Source organism: Diadema antillarum, unplaced genomic scaffold, assembly GCF_040938485.1.
Source record: "Diadema antillarum isolate AM-2024a unplaced genomic scaffold, OU_Dant_1.0 seq00000585_RagTag, whole genome shotgun sequence".
NCBI classification, from domain to species: domain Eukaryota; kingdom Metazoa; phylum Echinodermata; class Echinoidea; order Diadematoida; family Diadematidae; genus Diadema; species Diadema antillarum.
In genome coordinates this window covers 320295-331173 of record NW_027271519.1, presented here as the reverse complement: position 1 = coordinate 331173, position 10879 = coordinate 320295, and the positions used below count along the sequence as shown (strand labels likewise).

Here is a 10879-nt window from a genome sequence, read left to right as displayed (position 1 = left end):
GAAGTTACCATTGGATAGCAAAGTTACCATAATTGTCACTTTTATGCACCAGGCCCCAGGTCTCCACTTTGACATAAGAGAAGTGCAATTTTTTATACAAAGGGAAAACAAATATGTTTTGTTGGCAGAGTTCTACATTTTGATGGATTACAGTGTATAATAAAATACAGGTAGAGTTTGTTTGTGCCATTATAGTGTTTTACAATGAAGATTGGTTCAATCAGCCTTGTTGGGCAAAGTTCTCCTTGTTTATCCTAAAACACACAGTCAGTCACCTTACTGGGAATAAATAGCAAACAAGCAAACAAGCAACACACAAACAAAATCTGGCAGGGCTTTCAGACATATATATATATACAGTGTATGCACAGGATAAATGACACCTAATATGCGACTCTGTAAACGGTTGCCAACATTCTTCTACTTTTTGGAAGTGTCTTTATTGCTTGCTCTCTCATGCTGTTCATTACATTATTCCATAACAGTGTGATAGCATGAATGAAACCAACATCAATACTGATGAACACAAACTTTCATTGCCATGTTGAACAACAAATGCACATGTATTTTTATTAAAAAAAATCAATGCGGTGCTAAAATTGGATGCATGAGAAGACAAGAAACTACTTTCTTTCTCTTTTTTTCACTTGTCCTTATATTCCAAAAAACAGACAAATGATATTCAAGTTGTATTAAGCCTTTGACCTAGCATTTCTCAGTTGTCTTCCCTTCCTCAAAATGAAGGATGGAGTTAGAAAATTACCAACTTTGTGTGAAACTCCATGGCACTAGTAAATTTGAGCTGTCAAAGTACAAAGTTTACTGAAAAAAAATAACATTTTCTTACTGTAAATGATTCTATTTCATTTTAATATTTAGATAACTGATTCAGATTTAGATAAAAATGTAATTGCACTATTGAGGAAAGGCCACCACTTTATGGGTTACAAACACATTCAATAAATCACAGCTTGCCAATAGCACTTAAAATATACATAATGCAGCCTATATGAGTTCATAAAAATAGTAACTAAATATAGTTTACATATTCCTATATATGCTGTAATACACAGTAGATGATACACTTTTGACAGTTGAATATATATAATTTTTCTTTGGTTTCTCTAAGAGCGATGTCAGAACTGTTTTTCAAGGAGACTCAATATTATATGGTACATTGTGTACTGATAAAATATATAAACAAAGTGCTTGTATGCCTATAGTTTGCACATGGGACCTGTAAGAAAATTTTGTAACTGGTAGAATTAAAGATCGTGAGTTAAATTGCCAGATTGAAAAGGTAGTACCCCTTTTCCAGGAAACGGTAAGAAATTTCCTCAATTGGAGATGGTATGTAACACATTTGCTTTACAAGAGGCAGTACTTGTGTGATACAGTGTATATTAATTTCATATGTTAAGGTCTACTGGTAAAATGAGTAAATATAAAAACACTGCAAAATAAACCACATATTAAAGTCATCTTTCCAGTCCTGAGACAGTCCAACACATGCTTCTGTGTCACAGATAGGCCACATATACTGATATTTGGTAAATCTGAAAGTGCTTTTCAACATCAGAAAAAGCATCACACAGTTGTTACATCATGTCATACACTGAACACAAATAGCAAAATTTGTTGGCAGGGGTATAGGAGATATTGATTTCTAGAGAAGACAACTTTGTTACTGTCCACAACATAATATAATTTTTCGGATGAAAGCTTCTTAAACATACACAGCCTCATGGAAAAGGCATGAAAAGGCAGTTAGTGGGATAAACCTCGCACATTTGATCACAGAAAGGGATAAACACTGGAATCACATACAAACTGGCTCTTTTCATAATATGTACCTACAGCTCTGACTGACCTGTTATCACACATTGCTTAAAAGTACACGGCTAAGAGTTCAGACATATTTTTGTAATCCCCTCTAAAAAACATGGTATTTTCCAAAAATATCACATTTTCAAGGATGAAGCAGCACAATGGACATGCGCACCTAAAGAATGTGTCCAAACCATCAGCTGACTTGTGGAAGGGACAACTATTCTCTTTTTATCAGGGAATCATCATCACCTTCCCTCGCTGTCCTGAATGAATGTGGCGTGTCGAGAGACGAGATTGGCGACCAGGGGTTCCTCCACTTCCTTCCCAGCATGCAACTGCTCATCTGACAGGACGATGTTGGTTTCTGAGTCAGGCGTCACCACGGTGACCATCTTTCTCCTCTGCTCAAGAATGTTGGCCACTACCACCTACATTCACGCACAAATAAGGAGGACATTTGTAATATTGTAAAATGCACACACTTACATCGATGAAGAAGAGCCTATAAACAAGCTACTCGTTGCTAATAAAGTTGTCTTCTGCACAAAGCTGAAAGAGTAACTTCGGGGATGACAATAGAAATTTGTCAGAGGTTTCATTGCAACTGATTGATAAACTTCATGAATTTGAATGATTGTCAGAGTTTGTTTCACATGAATCTTCATACATACTCAAACATCGTGTCTTTATCATGATCTAAATATATACTTGAGATTGGTTTGAAAGGTTAGATGATCAGCATTATCATTCAAACCCTCTCAAAGTCAAATACCTTAAAGGGACTGTACAGTAGTGGTTGAGGTGGGGATTCATGTTTTGAACATTCCTAAGTGAGATAATGAGAAACCTCTTATGAAATATGAAAGAGCATGTGATTTTAAGAAGGATTCAACGTTTATTTGATGAAAATTGCTTTTCAAATGGCTGAGATATCCCCAAAAGTGATAATAATAAAAGGCGACATGCCCCACCTTTATTAGGATCTCTTTGTTTCACCTTGTTTTTGGATATCTCAGCCATTTCAAAACCGATTTTCATCAAATAAACTTTTGATACCCCTTAGAATTGCATGCTCTTTGACATCTCATAGAGTGGTTTCTGAATATCTCGCAAAATGTTAAAAGCTAAATCCTCACCCCGACCAGAACTGTACACACCCTTTAAGAAAAGGAAAGAAACAAAAATATGAATAAGAAATAAACAACATTAATGAAACAGTCTTAAAACTACATCTGGGTACTGTACAACAAGGAATGTTTGCATGCATTTTAATTTTGCGAATTTCGCAAGAGCCAAGATTCATGGAAATAAAAAGAACGCGAAAATTGTTTTCTACACTACATTGTATATGCAATGAATGCCAGCGGTAATTCACGAACATTTCATGCCACAAAAATATCATGTTTTACAGTATCTAGTGGCATAAGAAACCTGCATTGCAAGCAGTAGTCACCTTACTCTATGAAATCATAACTGTAGCAGCTTTTGACTTGATGCTGTCACCTTGAGATACATTCAACTGCAAACACAGATCAATGGCACACCACTATGTCCCTATTAATCAGTGGGCACACATGTCTCGCAGACACACGTGAAATCGAAAGACAATCCTCTTGTCCTCTCTTAAACTTATTGATCGGGGTTTCTACATGGGGGAGGGGGAGGCATCCAGGCATTCTAGGACAAAACATTCACCTTGCAAAGTCTGAGCGGCTACCAGGAAATGGGGTGAAAAGAGCGAGGTCCCCTACCTTGACTGACCATTTGAGAGGTACAGTAAGACTTTGTGCTTGAATATTGAGCTCAATTAATTTTATTTCCAACAACATGAACTGCAGTATAACATTTTTTAATTCAAACCTGCCACATGCGGCCACTGGAAAAACCCCAAGAGAAAAGCCATGTTACAGACCCTGTGGATAGCCCCAACCTGTCTAACGCAGCTAGTGGGCACCAATTTTGTTTTCCGCGGTAGATTTTAACCTGTCTATAGCGGCCACAGACCCATAGGGAGCCGCACCCAAGCCAATAATTCAGCGTGCTCTTCTGCTTTGTAGCCATATGCCAGTCATTCATGGCTAACAGTTCAGTGATCGCATTGCTGCATTGACCTGCCATCCAGTCAGAGTAATGCACTCATGAAAAGCATGCTTGCTGTACGCATGTTACTGTGCAACAACTCAATCAAGACCAGAATCATTTAATACATATGAAACATGTGCATATGATACGCATATCTGCACATGCATATGCTTTTACCTACATGTTCATACGTAGAGATGTATTCAACGATAATACATGTAGGCCTAAATGTAAGCAATATACAAATGTCGGATAACCTGTCTATAGCAGCCACCTGTCTGTGATGGTCACTCTTTTCATCTCCCTTGGGTGGCCACTATAGACAGGTTTGACTGTACATACTCATACAAAATCAGTGCAACATTACAACAAAGGAAACTATGAACGGAAATGCAATTATATACTGCGACTTTTATAAAGTACTGTATACCACAACAAAGTTGTTGGAAATGGTGGTGACTGCCGAAAAGCAGGGTTTGTAGTCTGTAGTCTCCTGATGAGCAATGACTAACTACTGAATTAATGGAACCAGTGCAGATTGCTTCAAAAAGAAAGAGAAAGACCCGAAGAAAAAAAAACACATATGCACAGATACAAACACACCCAAACACACAAGGCAGCTCTCTTATAGGAAAGGATGATGATGATGTTCGTCCTTCGCAGGCGAAGACGACCACATCTTCTCGTATCACTACATTCCCTAAGTGCGAAGATGGCTAATCAGTCCGATCCTTGCTCTAAAATATCTGGTGTAGTCTGGACATATGCAGTTATAGGAAAGGATAAGTGTCTTCCTGCTATTCCTTCCATGCTTATAGGAAGGGCAAAGCATGGAAGGCATAACAGGAAGACACTAAGGAGGACAGGGGAAAATGGGCAAAGGAAGAGGAATTGAATGGTCAATATCAACGCACGCGATGCATGTGATGCATGATAGAGCTTATCGTGGTATAAAAGGAGATTATGTTTTACAATAATTACAAAAAATTTAATAAGGAGAAAATAAGGATATTGAAATTATAGCTTTCCAGAACAGAAAACTTCTGGGCCCCATTTCATAAAAGATGTTAGGGTGGCAACTCTTGCTGGAATGGCAACTTCCAATCGCAACAGCCAATCAGGACGCTGGATTTTTGCTGTTACTATGACAATTGCCATTCCAGCAAGAGTTGCTATCATATCCTTTTTATAAAATGGGGCCCTGCTATGCAGGAATTATAACAACAACAAAATCTTTCAATTAAACGTAAAGGTATCAAAAATTAGAGGTTATTATGCTGTTATTAAGAGGATTCCAAAATTCAGGGCTGGAAAAGGAGAATATAGATTTAGTACAGATTGTCCTATAGTCAATGGCAAGTGGCATTCATTGGTTTGCCAAAGATTTCACCTCTGCCAGCCTCTACCAGGGAGGTCGTACCTCCTTGGTTATACACATGCGTACCACATATGTGACCCGCTACAACAAAATGATCCTAAACTCGGGCGAGGTCGATTAATTGAAAATTGCATGACACAATTCCCTAATCTTTCTGCTTTACGTAAAAATAATCAGCTGCGGAGATATCAATGTTTAAAAGAGAGCATGTCGAGACGTCTGGGAAATCACTGTTTCGAGAAAAGCGCCCTAAAAGTTTTCCTTGCGACGCAATCACGATCAAGGGACACGCAAGTCAGTATTCACCTCCGGACAATAGAAGGTAAGCCCTAGCAACCCCCGAAATGCTCATTCAAACACAGCGTCGGTGGTCTCCTCACCGACCAATCAGTGACCAGGATGAGGAGAAGCGGCTGGGCATAGCGCACCCTGCCAGCACGCACCAGTCGACTGGGCAGTATGCGAGCTTCACGCTTCGGTTAGCGGCAAGCAGCAAACTGACCAATGAGATCACTCTGGTCGTTGTTAGGGGCGGAGCCTATCTGTGGCGCTCAATCCAAATGTTCGAACCAGTTTCTGCTTCCTTGAAACGCCAAAAAACATGGCCCAGAAAAACGCTATTTTTTGGTCTTTCCTTTCATTATTTTGCTTAAAAATTTCGACAGATGATAGAAGACATGCCATACTCTAATAATATGTCACATTCAGAAAATCGTAAGTTTTGACCAATTTTGATGCTCTGACTTCAAACTCGATTTTCACGGCTTCGACCGTGCGCGACTTTAGGACCATTTTGTTGTAGTGGGTCACATATGTCAAGTATGAATATCTTAATTCCGCATTGGCCATTACCAGACCTAAAAGATGATATTTCTTTGAGATCCAATACAGCTATGTGGATGAAGCACAGATTGCAATGAAATTAAAAAATAAAAAATAAAAAATAACCAATATGAAAAAAAAAGGAAGCCATTTGAAAGCTTGCAAAAGAAGCAACAGGCTTGGCACATCATAGTGCATGCGTAGTTTTAAACCAGGAGCTATTGATTGAATTTGATTCTACCACAAAAAGCACTATAATTGTACAAGGTATGCAGAATAATGCACTACATTATACCATCCCCTCAGAACTCTTGAAATTACCTCTTTTTTCTCCAGTAACTTGTTATATTTTTCAGACGGAAAAAAAGTGTAATGTCTGCATATTCACGCAAGTCAAATGGAAGTTTCATAATCTACTAGCGACTCATCACTGCTTGCAGATAAGCAAGGTATCTGGTTTGTCCAACTCTACCCTAATACTGGTACTCCTGGTGAATAGTCACTGGTAATATCAAGCAGATTTTAGTATAAAACATGCCATATCAGGCCAGCTGATGAAATCTTTGGTATAAAGAGTAGAATACAGCAATCCATAATTTCCAAATTCTTGTTATATCATATGAAGGTGATGGAAAGCAACTACTGTAAACGTCAATATTTTCGCGCGATTAATTTTTCGCGCTGAGCGGCTCGAAAACATATTCGCGGGTTCTTGAATTCGCGCTCCGCAGCGGGTTAATACACAGTCGCTGTTTTCATCCAGCGATGCCAGCGTATGAAAGCGACGTAGCGAGTGCTAGCGGCGCGAGTGTGAGTGTACAAGCGCTCAACTACACTATGTACGTAGTACACTGTACACGTATTTTACTCGATACATGTACTGTAGTCGCGGAGATGTAGCACACCAATCGGCCATGGGCTCGGTGCGTGCGGCGCGTGCAATGATACTGCTATATGCGTAAACATGTCTGTACTACGGAGCAGTATCATCGACGAAAAAATGTGCATAGAAAATTGCGAAGATATATTCGCGCGTTTTTGAATTCGCGCTAGCCGAACGTAGCGCGAAATCCGCGAAAATTAATGTACCGCGAAAATTTCCACGTTTACAGTAATAACAACAGAATGACAAACCCTAAAAAAGGAAATTATTAAAAGCACTCAAAATAACACTTTGGTACAAATCTGACAATAATCCAACAATTGATTCATATCATGCACATTATTGATTCCTCCCCCCAGACTGGCAACTACAGCTGTTGGTTAGTGTCAAATTGTATAAACAGTGTGGTTTTTAGGTTGAATTGATGACCATGATAACAATTTTTAAATTGCAGTTTTGTTTTCATAACATTTGACCACATGGTGAATCTTGTGTATCCTTCATGCATTAACAAAAGAAAACAAAAAAGTTCATAATCATATCTGCTATAAACCACTTCAAGGCTGCAGGTAACCAGTTCCTTGAGTCATGTCCACAGTCATGCCAAAGTCTAGGACATCCTTGTGACTCAGCCTGGGTTAATCATATCAAAATTTGACAGTCATGATGGTCTCAGTGGCTAAACTATGAATATGATTTATATATATATAATACTTATGCATAAAAGATATACCCCTATACCACAAAGTGCCACCATAGGCTAATGATAAACATCATATTTTGTTTCAAAATGCCTGGCCTAGTTTCTATCAACCCTTGCATGCTTCACATGTAGAAGATTTTGCAATTTTTTCATTCATATCTCTCTGTTTGATATGATATTGAATTTTATTTACATGAATTTAAGCAAACGTTTCTCACATTTTTTTTCATTTTTTCCATTTTTTTCATTGTTTTTTCATTGTTTGTTTTTTTTTTCATTGTTTTTTTTTTTTTTTTTTTGAGGGGGGCACATTTTCTCCAGTCTGATAAAGGTTAACACTGACAATGACAACTGCCATTCCTCACTCATGTGGATATATTGTCAGATATCAGCTGAGAAACACCCTGTGGACATATTATCAATTTGTTTGACATGCATTATTTAGACAGTGGCCAAAATACTGCAATATTTTCCAATGGACCATCTGTTCATGTTTACATTTGCTGTAATAATGTTTTCATGTTCAGACTAGGAGACAAAAATAATTTTTCATTTTTCGGAACTGTGCTTTTTGCCCAAACTTTACCAGTCATAGCAAAAATTCATGCAGGTAAAGCAATCTACACACATTACTTATTTTGTATATAACTCTTTTATTTTCACATGGTATCACAGAGCACACACAAGATGCATAAAATCTCCCAACAAGAACATATCCCAGGTTCATGGTACATCTCTGATCTTTTCGTCTCATCTACTTCCCTGAAATACCTGCTCAAACAAAGACAAAATTAGCATTAACTCATGTAAAACATAGCAACTCTTTGGTGTGGTATTACTGTTGGCATTGATATGTACAATACTACAGGTTCACTAAGAAAATGTGAAGGGATCTATTATCATCCTCAAACGATATATACCTTATGCCGTTATGGTAAATGTTTTTGTCTATCAGTGATTAAAAGGGCAGTTACCCCAAATATATATGGATTTAGTGAATGCAGACATGAGTGGTACACATCAGTGAAGTCTCACGAAAATTGCAAGATCTGTTCACAAGTTACCAAGTTTTAAGTTTTGGTTGAATCCATGTGCTATTGTTACTAGTTAAGAAGACTGCAACAATTTGTGATGTCATAGTAGGACAACATAAAGAAAATATAAAGAATTCAAAAATTTTCATTTTTCTAGCATAATGAAAATAATGAAAGAGCAACTGACTGAGCAGAAAGCAGAGGAAATGATGTTACCCTTAAGATATGTCAGTAAAAAGTTGGAGGAATGTAATACTCTTTGTAAAAAAAAACAACTACATTTTGTGAAATTGTCTTTTTACCATTCTGGTGACATTACACACTGTTGGTGATTTTCCTATGCAGCCTGGCGGGACTGAAAATTTGAGAATTCTTATGTTTTTGACAAATTGTATGATTTTCCTCAAATTTTACTGTGTTCCATTACTATTGCTGCATTCCTTCAATCCACACATGAATTTGGGGTGAAATCCCCCTTTTATATAACACACAAGAGCTACAGGGTCAGTGAATTGAGCACACAATTTGCCCCAGTGTGTAACTCCACTGTCAGCAAACACAGATTTCTATTTACCCTCACTGATCAGTACTAAACACATTAATTTGGCATCATCTTCTCACCACACTAAAGTAAACCACAGACATCTTGGAGTAGAGGCTAATTGCAGGTCAAACTGTCTTACCCACTAATAATGCTTGTGAATCATAAGTTAAATATATCACAGTCTGAATGGTCAATCTTCAAGGATTCAGATACAGGTAATCTCCTTAAAGTCTGTTGTACTTCTTACTGTGGACAGGATATTGAGGGGAGAGATGTAACAGTCAATTACCTCAAATTGAATTTATTGCAACAAATCTACTAAAAAAATTAGACTCCCTAAATATATTGCATGTACAGTATACTGCATATGCCATACATTTAGCGAGTCTAATTTTTTTGTGAATCATTGCATGTGCACATCACACTCATGTCGAGATCAGAGATGATGATTTCAGGTGTTGTTTATTTCGCAAATAGTACCCAACTCCTGAAATACGCAAAAATAAAAACCTTGCACAATATGTGGGGTATAGAATACCTTCTAGTCCACAGATATCAACTGAACACATGCTACTTATCAAAATTGATAATTGCAATGATAGTCTGATTGACAACTGAATAACTGCTGAATCAAAACCTCACGATGAATTTTCAAAGTTCATATTATGCTTCATTAAAAATGGCATAGATAGCATAAGCTTCATGTTCCTGCATCCTTTTTCACTGTGTCTCAAGAAAATTCCAGGCTAACTGCTGGACATCCATAACACAGGGGCATCTGATATAAATCTAATTGTTTATATTATGTTTAATCTAAGAAAAGGAATGGCATAAATAGTATATGCTTCAAATTCCTGCATCCTTTTCCACTGTGTCTCCAGGAAATTACAGGCTAACTGCTGGACATCCATGACACAGGGGCACCCAAAATAACTGTTTGCACCTGCATTTAGGATTGTATTTTATAATGAGGTCTAACAGAAAGAAGCAGGAACACTTCATTTCTCAACTGCCAATGGCCAGACAGTAAGGCATCATACAGAGGTGAACTTAAGTTCATTCATCCACACTTTTGACAAAAATCCATGGTCTTCCTCGCAAGAAAGCTTGAGGGTAAATGTATCTAGGTCTATCTGTGCTCGAGTCAGCCATGCACAGCTCAGAACAAAAATCCTTTCTTTTGACTGGGAAGGAGTCTAGGAACTCTCAGCACAAATGAACAAAGGACCTGATGAGTGTTTTCCACACAGAGTCCAGCGTATACCATGTAGCATGTTCTCTTTGATTGATAAGCCTAATTTGTCTTTCCTACAACCATCAACACAACCACTATATCATCCTAAATATGGACGTCTCTTGTTTCATGGTCACAAAAATCATGACGCAACACAGAACATGCAATGCTGAATGAAGAATTATCATTAAAGGACAAGTTCACCTTCATAGACATGTGGGTTGAGTGAATGCAGCAATATTAGTAGAGCACAACAGTGAGAGTTTGAGCAAAATCGGACAATCCGTTAAAAAGTTATGAATTTTTGAAGTTTCTGCTCAGTCACGGCTGGATGAAAAGACTACTATAGCTTGTGATGTCACATGAGTA

At 37.7% G+C, this 10879-nt stretch overlaps 1 protein-coding gene across 1 annotated transcript in view; it reads right to left on the bottom strand.

The window, feature by feature from the left end:
- Window positions 1-446: 446 nt before the first annotated feature.
- Window positions 447-10879, bottom strand: part of LOC139735556 (phosphopantothenate--cysteine ligase-like) — a 46429-nt gene continuing 35996 nt past the window's right edge. Inside the window, exon 4 of the mRNA XM_071646314.1 lies at window positions 447-2258. Within this exon, the coding sequence (XP_071502415.1) occupies window positions 2076-2258 (183 nt within the window). The 3' untranslated portion in view covers window positions 447-2075. The remainder of the gene's footprint in view (window positions 2259-10879) is intronic.